The sequence below is a fragment of the Mustela lutreola genome, chromosome 18, assembly GCF_030435805.1.
Source record: "Mustela lutreola isolate mMusLut2 chromosome 18, mMusLut2.pri, whole genome shotgun sequence".
Classification (NCBI taxonomy): domain Eukaryota; kingdom Metazoa; phylum Chordata; class Mammalia; order Carnivora; family Mustelidae; genus Mustela; species Mustela lutreola.
The window spans coordinates 9,420,047-9,438,906 of NC_081307.1; the positions used below are offsets into that span (position 1 = coordinate 9,420,047).

The following is an 18,860-nucleotide window of genomic DNA, read 5'->3' on the forward strand; positions in this document are numbered from 1 at the left end:
TTCTGACGGCAATATATAATGTAAGGCTATAAAAACTTGAAAAATAATGCAACATAAAAAGGGATTGACTCAGCTCCAAGAGGCCATAAATGGTAACAAATACCACTGGATGATTTATTTCATGCTGTAATCTTTACAGTAAGTCATCTTTCAGACATTTCCTTGTGACAGGTTTTAATAATATTAATGCCCAGAGCAATCCAAATCATCACCAATAGATGTATTTATCAAGCTGCCAATCTGAGTAAATGAAATTCTATAAGCAATAATGTAACATGTTTAAAGGAAGCTAATAAAACAAGTCAGCAGAGAAATATTACTTCAAAGTATTCTCTCCCTCTAATCCAGTCCTGTATGTTATACAGCCAAAATGCAAATCTTTCCATACTTGATGTATTGCTCCAAAAATACCAATGACCTTTTCCCCAAGCTTCTGTATATTCACTCTCACACATTCATAAAGCCTGCGGTGCATCCTGCCAGAGTCCCTGAACACTGGAGTGCTTAGCATTCATTGTTATGTTTGTCTTGCTTTTTACGCAGGTACTTGATTGGCAGCTGCGGTGAATAACATCTAAGTTTCCAAGTCTTATTAAAATGTAACAAATATATGAGCCATAAGCCAACCTTTGCAGTACTCATTCTAGGCAGGCCTTCCAGAATACCCAAGAAAGCGACTTGAACAAAGTCCTAATGGTTCACTAGTTGCCAGGTAAATTTCATAGGAGGAAAACCCAACCTGCATTTTCCTTCCATCAGGTTTGCTTGGCTTTGTATTAATTATTTGTTATTCATGCGGCTCTCAGTATGCCAGCTGTTAAAGCATTTGGCATTTCAAATGCAGCTCAAGATCTGCCTCCTGCAGGAAGCCTTCCTTATTAATTTCACTAATTTTCTGATCTCTAGCACAATAACTTCTAATTAATGAATTCATAAAGGCACAATGCACCTCAAAGGCATTCACCAAATATCAGATGGAAATACAAAGATTTATTTGATCCATATTACAATGAATGGATGCCTCCTTTTTTCTTGCCTATCACACATAGGCTCCTTCAAGACAGATTTACTGGTTGATGGGCACCACAAGTGTTCACAATGCCACTGTGTACCCTGTAAGAACATGGTATTTAGTGTGTGTGTATGTGTGTGTGTGTGTGTGTGTGTATACATAAATACACACACATATATATGTGAGAGAGACAGAGGAGAGATATATATCTTCTAATTGACATGATATTATTTAAATGTGTTCACTTATTATGATTATGGTTCCTGTGTTTATTTGGAGTAGATCCCTTTGGAGTGTTACAAAGGCCATTATCTGTACTTCTTTACTTCTTTGAGAACTGCTTCATCCCCCACTCATGGCCAAATTTGTTCTTGATGATTCTACTTCCCAGGCAAGTGGAGATGGACAAGTCAGAAAACCTAATTTGAGCTGAGCCAATCAGACACTCTCTTCCAACAATGAAAAATAATGAGATACTTGGAATCTTGTCACCTGGCTTATGATACTTGAGCTGGGATGTGGCTTAAGGACAAGCATAGCCAAATTCCATGGAACAGAGTTACAGAGAGGGTTGTGCCGATGATGAAGTCCTTGACCCAGTGGGGGTGTAGCTGGAGAGCACTGACTGCCTCAGGGCACACAGTTTCCCACTCTTGGCTCCCATCTTACCAGAAGACGTAGCACTTTCTCTTTTATAGTTTTGCTGCTCTGTGATTCCTTATAAGAAATTTTGTTTTTTCTTTAGTTTAAAAGAGTTTCTGTCACTTGCAAGTGATTGAACATTTATTACAATATTTATATTTCATTGATAAATCAGGTTTTTTAAAGATTTTATTTATTTATTTGACAGACAGAGATCACAAGTAGGCAGAGAGGCAGGCAGAGAGAGAGGAAGGGAAGTAGGCTCCCTGCTGAGCAGAGAGCCCAATGTGGGGCTCTATTCCAGGACCCTGGGATCATAACTTGAGCAGAAGGCAGAGGTTTTAACCCACTGAGCCACCCAGGCGCCCTGATCAATCAATTTTATAAAAGTCCACATGAGAGACACATTTTTGTGTGAATCAAAGGAGTTCATTCCTTATAATGAGAAGCCAGATTTTTATTGGATGTGAATCAAATATAAAGCCCTTTGTGTCTTCATAATCCAGGGTGTTTTGAGTGGAGTTTTAGAGTACCCTCGGAAAATAGTGAGATTTTATTAGACAAGTATGGGAAGAGAAGCACATTCTAGGAATACACATAGGCCTATACCAGGAAAAGGAGAAAATATAATACTGTTTGAGCCCAGAGGAATTTTCTGAGAGGCAGGGACCACATGATGAAGGGCATTGTTAAGAATTCTGATCCCAGGGGCACCTGGATGGCTCAGTGGGTTAAGCCGCTGCCTTCGGCTTGGGTCATGATCTCGGCGTCATCGGATCAAGTCCCGTGTCGGGCTCTCTGCTCAGCAGGGAGCCTGCTTCCTCCTCTCTCTTTCTCTCTCTCTGCCTGCCTCTCCATCTACTTGTGATTTCGCTCTGTCAAATAAATAAATAAAATCTTAAAAAAAAAAAAAGAATTCTGATTCCATTCTTAAAGGTACTGACCAACTGCTGAAGGGAAACAATACTGTCAAATTTTCATTTTTGATACCTCATTCTAAGTGTAATAGAAGGATAGAGAATAAGGGATAAGAGGAGATGTGAGGAGACTGGTCAACTGCCATCTCACCGCTGGTCCAGGAAGAAAGAAGCTGGTGGCTTGGATTGGGATTAGAATTGGAGATGGAAAGGGTGGAGAGATTAAAGGTATTTTTAGGAGTGAAACAAAGAAAATGGGACAACTGACTGAATCCAGGAGAGAAACCTATCTCACAACTTCCTCACTTGCTTCTCTTACCTCTCACCAGGACTGTTGCCCAGGTGTTGGCTGCTGATAGACCTGGCTGGGTTCACCACTGGTTTTATTTTTCATTTTGCCTTGTTTTTGCATACCTTAGAGTTTGTTTCTGAGTACGGTGAATACAGGCAGGTTAGAAATCAGGCACTTGGGGTAAGTATTAATTTTAGAAATTTTTGCCCATTTGGTTTAGTGCAATTGGTTCCAGAATCATTGATTTTACTACTTCTCCCTTTCTTCTCACTTCTTTTCAACTTTAGTGCTCCCGTCGATGATGTCTCACCCTGTACACTGTGATTCTCGGTGTGAAAACAAGCCAGCCAGGGGTGGTATCAGGATCAGGGGTCCAGATACAGTTTGAAGAGGCCTCTCATCCCCTGAAAATGTGATTCCGTGCCCATATACACACAGGCATACTCCTGGGAATTCCTGTTATCCCTTCTCTACTCTTCTGTTAGTTCCTGGCTTGGAAAAATACAACGATGAGATCCCATGGCTGAAACAGTAAGACGGAGTAAGGGAAGTAAGGAGTAAGGAGTAAGGGAAGGAGAAAGAACTGAAGGCAGCTGCACAGATCTGGAGGTAGAGCTGGGAGTATCTGGGTAAAGAGTGAAAGAGTTATGGGTTAAGAACCACGTTCCTTTACTCCCAGTGTCCTGAAGAAAGAAAAAGGTTCCTAGTGGGCAGGTAGACCAAGAAAGTCCCTCTGGATGGAGGATATAATCAGGGTCAGCTTAGATAATCTGCTTATGCAGACTGTAAAAACATGTTTCTTCTGCGCTCTCCTTCCTGGTCCCAAATAGTCTTTTAAGATTTAGAGTCATCACCTGACAAAGGCCCGTGACTTTGAAAAGCAGAGGAGTGTAAATTCACCCAAGATGGTTTCTGCCTGCTTTATTCTTTAATATGTTCAACTTTTCCCCCTTACAAATTAGCTGTTAAAAAAAAACAAAAAAACAGAACGACAGATAGAATCCATATAAAGAGGTGAGAGCCTTGTGCCACTGGGCTCATTGATTTTTGGGTGAGCTTAAGGGATGCAGATGGAAATCAATTACTTAGGGTCTGGATGCCGAGAACTGTTCCTGGAAGACTGAGTTCATAGGCCAAGCAGACACTTGACCTGGCCCTACAAATTCTTCCCAGTTATTGTCTCCCTCTGAGCTATCTCTAAGTCTCTTAAAACTGGTTTCTGGTGTTGATCCACAAAAAGGATTTCTCAAGGATTAAAACAGAAATAAAGCAAGAAAAAAGGAAACATATTACCCATGGTCCTAGCGTTGAACACCTATGTACTAAGCAAAAACTGAAACCAGGGACATCGAGAAAGGATCGAGAATATTCAGATCTACTCCCAAACCGTGTAAAGCCAGGCACAAGGTTTGGCTGACTATAAAATCTAACAGAATATTTTAGTGGAAGCAAATCTAGCTAATCAGTATGAAAGTGCTTTTCATAATATATTATTTTAAGAACTAGAAATATTAATGTATTCTTACTTGTGATAAAATGCAAATATAAAGATCTTAATCCTAATAATCACTTCAGTCAAAAAATAAAGATTGTGAATAGTTTCATGTTGGAAGACCATTTACATTGTTCATGGTTACTAAGCCATACCTAAGGATTAAGATGCTACTTGGAATCAAACTCTGTAAAGTTTGCTACTCTCCATTTCAGGCTCCTTTAGATCTTCCTATAAACATGTATATATGTATATACAGATGTTTATGAAGTATAAATGTATAAAGTAAATCATATATATATTTATACTATATCTATAAATATATTTATACTATATACATATATGATTTACTTTATTGATTGATTCTTATATAGGAACACCAGAATCTTCCCCAAAAGAGTAATTTATTCACAATGTATGCACTAGTGATTCTAAAAAATATGTATTAAAAATTTCTTCCATTATCTAAACTGAACATTTTACTGGAAATTTGAGACTAAAAATGGCAGCTTCTCTTACACTTATAAATTGCTTTATGATTTTTTTTAACTAGATTTCTCCCACTAGTACCTTAAATATAGAGGAAATATAATAATACCTACATATCATTATGAGGAAACCAGAAAGTGGAGAGGCAGCAACCTGTCTGGGTTAAAACTGGAACTGGGATTAGAATTGCAGCTTCTAGAAGAGGGGTCAGCCTCATCTGATGGACAGAGGCTCCTGCAACAAAGAAAGCCAGCCTAGCAAGGGCAAGTGGTGGCACCGGATACCATCTTGTCTGGGAGTAGAGCTGTCTTTCCAATAAGACCCTGCGGTTAGAGAAAACTCTGGGTTTTAAAACAAAAATAAAGGAGTTGTTTCTTGTCTTTACATAAGGGTTCTCCATAGAAGTACATATAGTGGCCCACTCATTTAGAGCATAAAACAGAGTAACATTGAGAAAAAAAAATACTTAATTTCCACATGTTTTAAGGAATGTGACTATTGCTTAAAGACACGTGGGTTTGTAAATAAAAAAGGAACAGTGATTACTCAGCTTGTCTTGTGGCTTTGGGGAGATTAGAGGAGGGTTTCAAGAAGCCGGGTTATTTAGTTTACTTTTTAGCACTATCTGCAGCAATATTTCAGAGTGAAATAAGTAAAATATCTGTTCCTTTTCATTTGGCAGCAGCAAAGATCTCAGGAAAAAAAAAATAAATAAGAAATATGTAATCCCTACGGCGTAATCCCAGGGTATGGAAACTCACTTCTTTTAAATACCTCCCTCTGGTATAATTGACTTTTCATATGCATTTTAATAATGGTATTTCAGCAGGTTGCAAGGGAATTTTTTTCTTCAGTTGTTGTTGTTGTAAATTATGGTTTGGAAAAAAAAAAGTGTTATAAATCTAATTGCATTTTCACTTATATTAACAAGTCAGCACAATCTTCCAGCATGTTTACCAAGCAATTCCAATATTTACAGCTGACCTAATTGGTTGTGGGGTAGAAGCAATGAACAATATTTTATTGTCCTTGTAGCTGCGCATGCGCTGAAGACAGCTGTGGCAGTGTGCAGCTACCCAGCAACCCTGAGGTTTTGCCTGCCCTGGTTTGCCTTCGTCCACCAGCTGAACAGAACAGGACGCAGGGAGACAAAAGAGAGTGAGTCCTGGAGTGGAGTGGAGAGCAGTTTGTTAAAGATGCCTTTTCTCAATCTTCTCTTGACAAGAAAGACTTCCCAATTATTTGGGGGCTCTTAAAGACTCAGAATGAGGCTGTTCTTGGCAAGTTTGGATGAAAAATTAAAAAATAGTAGCAAGAAAGTTAACAAGGTATTGGGGGAACATCCTTGATATTTGATGCTGACTTGAGGACAATTATGGGCCTGTCTTTGACTTTCACTATCAAAGCCACCACGGTCTTTAGGAGCCTAAGGTGGGACTAACATAGGTTGCATTCTGATATTCTAACATTCTTGGGGAAAGAGGTAAAAAGACCATTGTTCCTACCAGACAGAGACCATATTGCCTCATGGGAAGACAGGAATTTGGGTCTCCCTTTCTTTTTACTGAAGGTAAGTATAGTGGCTGCTCTGCCACTCCTCAGATTTAAATTGAAATGACATTTCTCTCTACGGCCTCTGTCTTACCTACTCAAGCTATTGGTGGTAACACAGATGTAGAGCGCTAATACGATTTTAGCAGAAAGCTGCTTTGAGGTGAATCTCCAGAACATCGGTTTAATTATTTTGTGTGACAGTCGTGCCTCCTGTGTCATGATAATAGCTGACATTCATTGAGTGCTTACTGTTTGCTAGGAACTGGGCCAAGAGCCTTACATTTATTTAGTCTTCTCAGCCTCCTGAGATCAGCGCCCCTTGCTTTACAGAAGAGGGACCTGAGCCACAGTCCAGGAAGTGCCTTGCTCATGATCACATAGCATGGAAGTCATAGAGTTGAGATCTTATTTTCGATAGTCCATTTCTGGCATGTCCACCTTACCCATGGGACTGGGCAGCCTTCTACTCTATCACTCTTGCAACCTAAAAACTAAAATGCCATAGCATACAATAGGCTTTGATTTGCGATTTTCGATGTACCCAAAAGGCCCTCATTGAATGTCTCCTGAAAACATACCTCCCATTCTGGTTGATGCCTGAAAACCCATAGTTGGGGGAGTTCTTTAGCTGAACCCCTTGATCCCTGATAAGAGAAAAGCTACCCTTGGAAGGGCTAATATTTTCAGCTTGTGTTCTTGTAAATGATGGTTCAGATGCTGATGGGGATAGTAAGTAGCTGGGAAGTATGAGTCTTGGAGAAGGGTGATGGTGGGTGTCAAACAGAGAGCAAAGAACACAGAATGAAAAGTGTGACAGTTTTTCCTACATAAGTCACGTCCTCATACTTGAAAAGTTTTACACAGAAACAGTAACTAAGCTTCCCATAATCTTCACCTTGTCTTATTGAGTTGGTCCTTTATATATGACCTTAAACAAACATGGCCTCATTCCTGCCTTTTAAGAGATTATAAATGACAAAAATGAAGACATGCAAAAACTAACTACTTAATGCAAATAAATATATGCACTCAGTAAGTGATCAGTTGTCCCACTGTAATTTTTATTTCCATATTAGAAGAGGCGCTTCCTCATCTTCCCAACCAACTAAATCAATGGAAATTTCCATACCCGAAAGTCCTAGGAGAATATGACTTCATTTTTCTTAAGACCTGTCCACAGATTAACAAAGAGGTTATAAAAGGCATTTGTCCCTCCTTTATTACAGCCTTCTAAGCTAGTCAGACAGCTAGAGCAAAGAAGACAGGAGTGATGGAAGGAATATGTTGAATTTTCCATGGAATTCCTCGGACATTTTTATGAAGCCTGAAGCTATTTTGTCTTCTATTTTTAAGTAATAATAAAAAAAATATTATTCGTTAATCTGAATTATTCACTTGCTTAATAAATAACTGATGAATTACTCCTCTCTATATAGGACTTTGCTAGTATTGTGGCACTTTGCTTCTCAGAAATCTGATATTTGCCTCTAGGTACAAGACAAGAACTAGTTCTTTCCAAATTCTTACTCTTCTATTTGCTAGGATACTAGTTCTTTCACCTGTTTTTAGAACTCAGGCTCATTGGGCATAAAAATATAATTCCTACCTGTATACACGTATGTCTTTCTTTATCCCTACCCCCATACCTATCTGTACATGATGCATTCATATTACTGTTTTCTTTGGACTTTGTATTAAGACTTGATGAAGATGTTTATTACACTTCATGACCAACCCATACCCCTGGTAGGGATTCCTACATACCCAAATACAATCAGTTGCTATGAGGGGGACATCTTTAGAGGTTCTAGAATCTATAAGACTGCAAACATAAGTGCTATCTGGACTCTTAGAGAAAGGTAACTCTGGAAAATCAAAAGCTGGCTGTACAGTATTAAGTACATGTGGGTTTCTAGAACATGACTTGAAATCCTACAGTAAGGGCAAATTCAATATGCATATATGCATAAAAGAATCAAAGAACACTTTAGATTTACTAGTTATGGACTCTATTTTATTCAAATAAAAAAGTCAATGCTTGTCCAGAGGGAAAGTCATTTTAAAAGCTTAATGGAAAGAAAGGAAGAAAGGAAGGAAAGTACCCGCTCAGACGATGTTATAACCTCAGTTTCTGTAGAAAGCTCAGATAGGATGTAGAGAACTATGTGTGGTGATTTATACCCAATATTCTGACCCTGGAAAGACCCTAAAAACTGTTCCTCAGTAGCAGTCCAGACATCACTGAGGTTAAAAGATGGTGTTTCTCTTGCCTGGATCATCTGGGGCACAGAATTTAATAAGACGTGTAGAACTGAGAATAAAACGACAAGAAGGTCCAACTTTCTTTCCCAGCTGTGTGTGGGGGTGGGGGTGAGGGTGTGAGTGTGCATAGTATCTGAAAGTGAGCAGTCTAGGGACAGATGTCTCAGGAGGCATCCGTGAGAATAAATTATATAGGGCTGGGAATGGGTGTGACAGAGGGACACAATTTCCCCCAGTTAGATGCATTTCCCTTATGGAAGGTACACTTCTGACACTAACAAGCTTCTGACCTGGCAGAGGATATAATGGCGGTCCTTCTGGATGGACTGTAATTTGCTCAAAAACTGAAGATTGCCATTAAATCAGCTGTGCTGGAAGACACTGAGGAACAGCCAAAGAGAGAGCTGCAGTTGCCATGGAAAAGTGTTGCTGAGGGGGAACAGCAGACTACAGGCAGATGTGGACATGGTGAAGTGACCACACCAGTGGGAGGTTCTGTATCACAGATCTTCACTGAAAACCCTGATGATCTGCTCCATTGAGCTGATGGTCTGTGGATGGTGGGTGGTAGACAGTGAATGTAATTTTGGAAGTTCTGAAACTTGACCCTCTCCTTCTGAATGTGAAAGAAATTGGTTGCAAAAGCATGAAAATCTAAGAGCCAGAAAAATAGTGGCAAAGAAGGATGGGGGAGCAGAACAACAACAGCAGGGACCGTTTTCCACTTGCTCAATTTTGACTGTGTGTTAGGCTTTACATAAGAACTTAATCTGTGTTATCTTGATTATTATCTATTATATTATCTCTATTTTGCTGAAGAGAAAACTGAAGCATAAAGGCTAAAGAGGATGGTGGTCCAGGATTCATGCCTGTTATAGGGACAATGCTTATGACTGGTATCTGTGGGACACTTGACCTTTAAGGAACTAAGTTTGGCTTAGACATTAAGAGAGAAAAAAATGGTACTCATGGTCTCTTGTGTCTCATGGAGAGTATGAAGATGAAGTTGATAACATATGTACATATGATCTGAGTCATAGGTTACAAAGATATGGTGGGAAGGGAAATTATGCAGGAAAGTACAGTATTTAGATTTCAATATAGTCTGTAACAGTTGAATTAAATAGATCCCTATTTAATCTCTAGAGGGACGATCCCTAGAGAAGGGCTGATATGTCCAATGAAGACAAATCTTTCTGTTGGAAATGGTTTCTTCTCCTGACCCAGATCTATCATAAACTTCTTGGAAATTTCTGCCTCCTCTACTTCACTTGATTAGATATCTGTCAATATGTGTTTGAGTTTATAAACACCTACTTTTTAAAAATACTGGATGGTTTAGTGTGGTTGTTGCATTACTGGTCAGTCACTCCATAATGCAAACTAGCTGTATCTAAATCTTTTTTTTTTTTTGTAATATCTAATTAAAATCAGTTTTACTGAAAAATTAAATAACTGTAGAATGGTAGAATGGATAGAACAGTCTCCAGATCACCTAAATCAGGGTGATCCTAATAAAGAAATTGGAAATGAGGACTGAGAGGCTATAGGAGCGGTTGAAACACATTCTTATTTATCATAAAATTTTGCCTAAGTCTAACTGGACCGCCATGGAAAGGAAGAGGAAATATTCATTTTTGCTCTGTCCTATTACATGACCTCTTGGTATAAAGACACAGAACTCAACTGAATAGAGCTACTGTTTGTTTATTAATTCAACAAACACACATTTAACTACCACTTATTAAACAGACTTTTGTGTGCTAGTCTGAGAACCTACCTGCTATTTATAACATTACTTATTCTATGGGAAGAGAAAGACCCCAGGGATGCAAAGAAATACTGCATTATAACTTCTGTATAAGTTAGGGCTGTCTCTATTGCTTCAAGTGCTAAGAATAGAAGATAGTAGTTTCTGAACTTACTGGAAAACCCACTGGTGGCCTGAAGATTACATCTTTGAAAGCACCAAGCCCTTGTCAGCAAAACTATAAATAATATTATGCTGTTTTGGGTATGTGAATGTAATACTATGAACACATCAGAAATGGATCACAAATAGCACATACCGCACATTTTATATCCCCCCCCCCCAATAGTGACTACTCGTCTCCATTAAGCCTTCTGGTTTATTTTACCACTCATTGTTAATCAGGACATATGTTTGTCAATTTGTTAACTGGAGTTATTTTTGCCCTGTAAAAGAAAAAAGAAAAGAAGAGAAAAGAAGAGAAAAGAAAAGAGAAAAACAAAACAAAGACAAAAACAAAACAAAACTAAACAAAATAAAACACACCCTATTCTATAGCACTAAGTGGAAGAAGGTTATAATTGATCCCATTAACACTGTACTTAAATCAACTGAGCTAACCCACACCATTGGTGAAATATCACAGAAATGTACCCACAAATGGCTCATGTATATATATGAAATGTGTAACACTAACTGGTAGTATGACTCTGATTAGTTTTAGAAATCTGTAGCTCAAGTGAACATATCTTGCTTGTCAATTAAGAGGTACGGATGACTTCAGCATCATCTTTAGAGATGGTCTGGATGGCTAACTTTCATGATCTCTGACCTTCTTTATGGGCTCTTAAAGCATATTCAGTAATGCCCCCAGCCAGATACAGGGCTGACAGGCTTAGTCTGTGAGCGGACCATGCCATCCAGATCAATCTTCCTTTTAGATGCTTGCTTTTGACCATTTCCTTATTTATCATAGACAGTGGAGAGATTAAAGACAATGGGAAACATACCAATATGTTATTTCATTGTTATAGCTGTGATAAAGAATAGCAGGGGGGAAAAGTCTGTAAAACTGAATGGCTACATTTACATTTAAATATTTTCTGTAGTGTTTGGTATTCATTACTTGCGGATCCTCTGTTATCAGAGAAAAAATATGGGAAAAGAATCAATGACAGCATAAGCATGGCTGGAGCACTTCATGTGTTATCCTATATGCTATCTTTATATTCTTGAAAACAATTTTTAAATGTAAATCATGTTTTTGTAAGAATTGTGTATTAACATAAACATAACATATACACAAATACACACATGCACAATACCAATAGCTAAGAATGTATTCTTTAAAAAAAAAAAAAAAGATTTTATTTATTTACTTGACAGAGAGAGAGATTACAAGTAGACAGAGAGACAGGCAGAGAGAGACGGGGAAGCAGGCTCTGAGCTGAGCAGAGAGCCTGATGCCGGGCTCCATCCCAGGACCCTGAGATCATGACCTGAGCTGAAGGAAGAGACTTAACCCACTGAGCCACTAGGCGCCGCTAAGAATATATTCTTGAGAAATTTGTGATGTTATGTTTCACAACACTCAAACACACACTCTCACCTCTAGTCAGATAAGCTGGTAGATAAGCAGGTTTCCCCCTGGCTTTCCCTTGTTGTAGCCTTCAAAGGAGTTGAGATGTCTACTCTCTCCTACCTTTAATCCTACCTGCCACAGGAAACTTTCTGGAACAATCCATCCATCCCTTATTGACCTCTTCTTCCTCTGACCTCCTGGCAGAATCATTGATGTAGCATAGGAAGGAGTGCTGCTTTTTTGGCTTCTGATTTATTTTATAGGAATTCATTTTGTTTACCCAACTAGATTGCATGGGGGTTGAAACATCATTTCTATATCTACAAATGCATCAAGCAGAGTGCCTATATAGCACATGGAGATACTCAATAAAAACCTATTAACCTATTTCCCAACCATCTTAAGAGTAAAAATATTTGCAAATCCCAATTATAGTGAGTAGCTATTTTGCTGTCATTAAGGGTAAGACAAAATGTGAATTCCTGCAGTACTATAGCACTTTCCTCCACACAGTTCTTAATCCTTTCCCACAGATTATCTCAGACTGATTAAATGTTGGAATAGAAGGCAAGGAAGAGCAGAATCTGTAAGTCCTAGGACTTCTATATTCCTCTTGGAAAGTGCACAAGGGAAGAAGTAGCACCTTTGGTGGCTCAGACATTAATGCCGGCCTCACCTGCAGGAGTGGTACAATAAAGCCTCTGTTAACTAGGCCCATCTATAAAGAACTCCCAATTAAACAGAAGCATGATTCTTCATATATTAAAAGAAAGAAATAAGTTACTAAAAAAAAAGGATCAAGGATTTATTTCAAAATCCAACTCCTTGAAGGCTCTGTACTTACTAATTATAATAAGGAACATCTATTGAGGATTTACTGTTGACCAAGAATCAAAGCACTTTAAATACCTAATCTAATTCAATTAATAGAAAAAACCTACAAAGTATTCATGACTATTACACTCCTTTAATGTAGCAAAACTGAGACACCTAGAAGTAAAGCAACTTGCCCAAGATCACACAGTTTAAAGTGAGCATTTCAACTTAAACCTAACCCTAGTCCTCATCTACATTATGTAATGTCAATGCACAATGACCATGTTCTGCTGGTAGTACAGGATTTACCTGGAGACAGTCACAATCATTAAAAATTTTCCTGGTATAGTACAGGCACTAACCTGAAATGTTGGCAACATATGATAAAGTTATGCACAATCAACTTTGAGGTGAAAGAACTTTTAGATTGACCCTCTATTTAAAATCAGCTGAACAGATCACCCTCTACCTCTAACTCTGCGTTCTGGTAATCAAGATTTTAATATACTACAAGAAAAGAAGAGTGAGGGAGGAGGCATTATTTGACCCTGTTTTGCAGACTGGGTAACAAAAGCAATCTCATCATCGGTTTGTTGTAAATAGGTGATGGATTAATAATAGAAATTGGGAATAACTGAAATTTCACCCCAATCTATGTGTGTAGAGTGCCTGAAAGGTGATCAGAGAGAAAACTGAGTACAGGACCTTTGGTTATCACAGGTAGAAAGTATTTTGAGCCACACAGCAAGGAGATTTGTTTGTGAGAAGCAGAGATGAATTTACGTTGGTGAGGAAAAATTCCACTGGTCACTATAAGGGCTGATAAAGCCAACATTCTTGTTTACATCACATTTTTTATTGTCCAAGGGTCCTCAGAAACCCACAGGGAACCAGGGTTCTCTGAGGCTCTTACCTGGTGGCGAGGGTCACATTGCTTATCATTTTCTGCTGTCCCCATATCATACAGTCATGCACTGTAGAATCAGAGAATTCTCTCACAGTGTTTTTCTTCACCATCACCGTTGTCCCTGCAAGAACACAGGAATCTTAATGAGTCGTCATATCTTTCTGGAAGGTATTTTTGAGCCATCTCTACTGACTAGGCTTTTGGCTAGGGAGAGGGTGAGATTCTTAGCCACAGACCAATTCTAAGAGGATGGATTATAGAAATCTCTTTCATTTCCTTCTGCAGAGTTAGTGGGTGGAAAATGATTGTGAGGACTTCAATACCATATGGATGCTTAAAGAAGCACCTACTGAGTTGCTGCTGTACCTTCTTAAGACATCACCCCCTCTTCTCACCCAAGTGTAGCATCCAGGGGGCCTTCCTGCCACAGGCAGGGTCTGCAGCCAAGTATGGACTCCAAGAAAGGATCACTATACAAGTCCCCTTCTCCCCTTCTGCAGATACTACTCACGCTGCATTCTATTCTCAGTGGATACTGCCTTTTACTTTATTCTTTCCCTCAAAGGATTCCTTTATTATTAATTTTAACTTTTGAAAAATTTTGATCTTACATGGGTTGGGCCTCAAAATATTTGTGAATTTCCAAACCTGGAAGTAACACAAAGGCAAATAATCTTCTCATCTGCAAAATGGGGATGAAGCTGGGGCTTCAAAGGGTGACTGTGAAGCCAAATGAAAGAATGTTTTAAATTTAATAATTAAATGAGCCATATGAAGCTGCTCTGAGATAGAAAAAAACTGACACATGAGCCCTTACTTCTTCTTGCACCCATATGTTGGTATTCAATCACGCCTTTCTTATTCCAGGACCCAGATTCAACCTGGGAACCTTTTCAACACACTGGATTAGGGCATCATTACTGGTTGAATAAGAATTGATAAGAAATTATCGTTCTGAAGGATGCTTGGAAGTTAAATGCTTCTCTTTCATTCTCCAAGGACCCTGCATTATCCTTCTGCCTGAACCAAATTCCTGGGTGATCAGAGATGCAGAACAGTCTGAGAAGAAGTTATCAAGGAGATGGACAAAGTCAAAGAGCAGCCATCACTCTTATTCTTCCTTGCCCACCCAAGTGGAGAAAAGAAACATGGCCCTTTCTTCCTGTGTCAATTTAAGAATTATCTGTGTACTAAGACTGCTCTTTTTTCATGTGGAACAAACTTTGAATCCACATATCACCAGGTTTTAGACAATGGCTGGCAGAAAGAACCACACAGTATCTTAGTTTCCCTCTTCTTTTGATGTAATGTTTTCTGACCCATTCTAATCTATAGAAAATATCAACTGAGTGAAAACATACTTCTGGAAGAAAAGAGACCTCCTTTGGATATGTGATTTGTCAACTTAAATCAGCAGTAACTGCATCACACAGGTGTTCTAAGAGCCAGGTTTGGAATAAGACTGCTCCCTCCCTATAATCCTCAGGTGCCTTCACTTACGTATGGGGGCTTGATGGGGGTTTTCGGATTGACTGGTGTTTCTTTATTTCCTGGTTACCTTTTGCCCTGGGGGAAATGGCTCAGGGACAGAACATCTGAAGAAAATTCTGAGTGAGGACTGACATGTCAACTGTCAGTCTTTAAAGCTAGCCGCTAAGTACATGTGATAGAAGCTGAGGTATGGAACGCAAAAGGCAACATGCCCAAACTGGCTTAGGAACAATGGAACTTTCGGGAAGTCTCTGCTTTTTCAAAGCCTAACTCGGCAGCCAACATTTGCCAGGTATTAAGAAATGGGTGGGAAAGGATAAGTGGGTGAGGCAAATGCTAGGTATCAACTGCTCAAATTTTTTGCTAAAGCTTTGAATCTTCCCTTGTGTCATTCTTAAGAAAATCTCTTCTGAAAACACATTAAAGATCTGTATAATCTTGAAAGCTTTTATAGTTATGGAAGTATATGCATGTGGGGGTCAGAAAGAGCAGCCTGCATGAGGGCTGGGGGCACCTCAGGCTGTGGGTGGACTGCCTGGAGGCAAAAGGTGAACCAGCCCCGTGACCTCTCTCGGTCCCTTCCAACTCTAATTCTAATCCTAATGACCTTTGCAAACTGTCTAAAAGTGTTCTCTCTAGCAGGTTGCAGACACGGCAGTTAAGAATGTGCAACATCTATTGTTGCCTTTGCCCCCAGTTTCTAGGCTGCTTCAAACAACTGAGGAAAAAGCAAAGAATACCATCAAAATCAGAAGCCAAAGTACTCTCTCTCAAGGCAGTTAATAAGCAACTGAAGTTTCCCTGATTACATTCTAAAGCAGTTTGATCACTTTATTTAGTTATATTTTTATCTATCTACAGCTGACAGTGTGCAAATATTTTTTCATATTTTAGGCAAGAAAAGAACAGAATGGATTTTTGCCTTACACTCTAGCTACACTGTTAACATCTTGTCATGGCTTCCTATGACCTCCCTATAGATATTTCAAAGGTTTCTGGATAAAGCATTAGACATCAAAAAGGACATGACATCTAACACCTGTGAATGACTGAAAAGAAGTAAGTCCCTATAAAAAGGCCAATATTTTGATTAAATTTCTCTCTTCTTCAAGAAATGATACCCTTGAAAGCTATAGGCAAGCATTTTCCTCTTTGGCATACGTGATAGGACTGCATATGAAGACATGCCTCATATATAATTTCCATATAGATAGTAGTAATTCTACCCCTTTCTATCTCCTTCAAGAAATCTTGTGACAACAACACTAAAAAGTGATATCATATATTCTGGATAAGAATATGAGATGACTCTAGGAGATGAAGAAGAAACAGAACAACAGATCAAGTCAGGGCCTTCATCTTACAAAAGGAAGGATAGCATTCATCTATCTGCTTTTTTAGTATTATTATTTATATATCCATTCATGATCAGAAGGTTTTTTTCAAGAAAATATAGCCATGAAGGATGACATGGATTGGCATAAAAAAGAGGCTAGAACCAGGAAAACCAGCTCAGAAGCTATTATAATCACTGGGATGAGACATATAGAGGGCCATAGCTGAGGTGGAGATGGACACCAAAGACTGGAGAAAATGGAGCCCTGCCGTCACCTATAGGATTAGAATAACAACTGTCATGAATAGAAGAATACGAGATACTTGTGTATGGTCTTTGTAGTTATCAAGTTACTTTCCTTTATATTGAGATTCAGTGGACGTGTGGTCCTTGACCCTGCTTCAGAGAAGAAGAGTCATCTAAGAACCCCTTCTGTTCTCTCTCCTATCTAAAGCCACTGGTACAGGAGAAGAGCTCTGATGGGACTTCAGGGATGCTCAGGTAAGCCAAACCAGGGAGACCACCTGGTACATTCATTCAGACATTCCTATCTCAGCTGTCTGGGTTTGGAATTCTCCTCCCTGGGAAACTGTGGCTGGGGTGACTCCTATCTTAAAGAGATCAATTAGTCTTGGATATTCATGAAAAATGTGACCCAGGGATAAACCTTAAAGAGAATTGTGAAATGAGCTAAACTCAAAGTCGGACCACAGATCCAAACCACTCCTATCGTCACCTCCTGCTCTTGACGCCTTTCATATCCTCTTTCCAATTTCTTTTTCAAAATTCCTCTCTCCTTGAGGTACGACTCCAGGGCAAAATTTAACATTTTAATGAGGACTCTAAAACAGTGCTCAGGGCGTGGAATTAGGGAAATCTGGACACAACTTTCCTCAGGGCCATTTTCTTATTGCTCATCTGTATGCCACCACCCCACCAGTGCATACAGATACTCCTGTAAGTTCCTCCTTGCCCTGGTTAAGGACCACTACTCTACAGCCTGAGGCATCTGAGATTCCAGTGGTGAAATAGCAGGCAGTGATCTGTATAGTTAGGGCTGGAGAAGTTCCTGCCCAATAATTTACCTAACTATAGTAAGTAGAAAAACAGAAAGACTACTCCTCCTGATTTGAAGGCTAGCCCTGCTAGTCTTCCTGGTCTGAACCCCAAAACATCAGGGAATGGGCTAAAATAAGTATAGTCCACTAAGACTTCTCTGCCAATTCTTATTTCATCTGCATTTCATTGATGAGAAAAAAAAATAATGAGATTCTTTTGGAGCTTATGTTCCCACAGGTAATATGATAATTAACATACATATACTTACTATTTTCCAGGTACTGGTCTTAATGCTTTTTATATTAATATGCTCAATTTGTATACTCTTTATGTGCTAATATTCTCATTTAATCTTCTGAGATATGTGATATTATCATCAGCATTTTACAACAATCGGAAGCACAATAAGAGTTTAAATAATTTGCTTAAAGGCACACAGCTAAGAGGTGGCCAATGCAGAATCTATGTTCTTCACTACCACACTATGCTGCCTCTTGAAAATGTTTAGATTATAAATTTAAGTGGAGAACCTCTGATGTGGTTTCAGCTTAGAAAAATGCAAGTAATCAAAGGCAAGAGGGATTATAAATCACTGAACATCAGAACTGAAAAGGGCCATTGAGATGACAAAAACTGCCCAGTCTGGAAGTAATGACAACACTGAGACCTGCAAAAGTAGCATATCTTCCCTTAACCACAGTAAATCAGTGGCACAGTTGTCGTTAGCATTCAAGTTTTCTGAACTCTCAATTAGCATAGCAGGAGCAAGAAATTGGTGGGACTGAGCAAACTCAATTAACTCAAGAACGAAATGGTTATTAGAAAAGAGTAGACTGGGGATACTCTGCTCTGAAACATGAAATACTCAACCTGAAATTTCTACTAATCCAAAGTCAGAAAATTTTTCTATTTTGCTATTTATTACTAGGTTCTTAAGTCCTTTTTGAAAGCTAATTTGCTGGAAGAACTTCCAGATATTATTATGACTCTTAAATCTCTAAGGTTGAAGAACCCCCTTCTATAGTGATGTCCTTTTGGGCACATTTTGATGAGAACTCTCTCCAGATTCAAATTCCTACATAAGCTTACTTCCCTAGCTGCCAGACCTGTGAGCATTTCATAGTACTCTGCTGCCATCATCTGGTAAACTGAAGTCAAGAACAGCTGACACCTCCCATTATTTCAACATCTGGGTACCAGATTATTTGATAAGAGTTCTCTAGGACACACGGGATAGGCATGCCAGGAGTGGTGACTAA

The 18,860-nt window shown here is 39.0% G+C and overlaps 1 protein-coding gene across 1 annotated transcript in view; it reads right to left on the minus strand.

Moving 5' to 3' along the window:
* The window catches only part of KCNU1 (potassium calcium-activated channel subfamily U member 1), a 149,851-nt gene that overhangs the window by 61,683 nt on the left and 69,308 nt on the right, over nucleotides 1-18,860 (minus strand). The window contains exon 19 of the mRNA XM_059156311.1: nucleotides 13,722-13,836. Within this exon, the coding sequence (XP_059012294.1) occupies nucleotides 13,722-13,836 (115 nt within the window). The remainder of the gene's footprint in view (nucleotides 1-13,721; nucleotides 13,837-18,860) is intronic.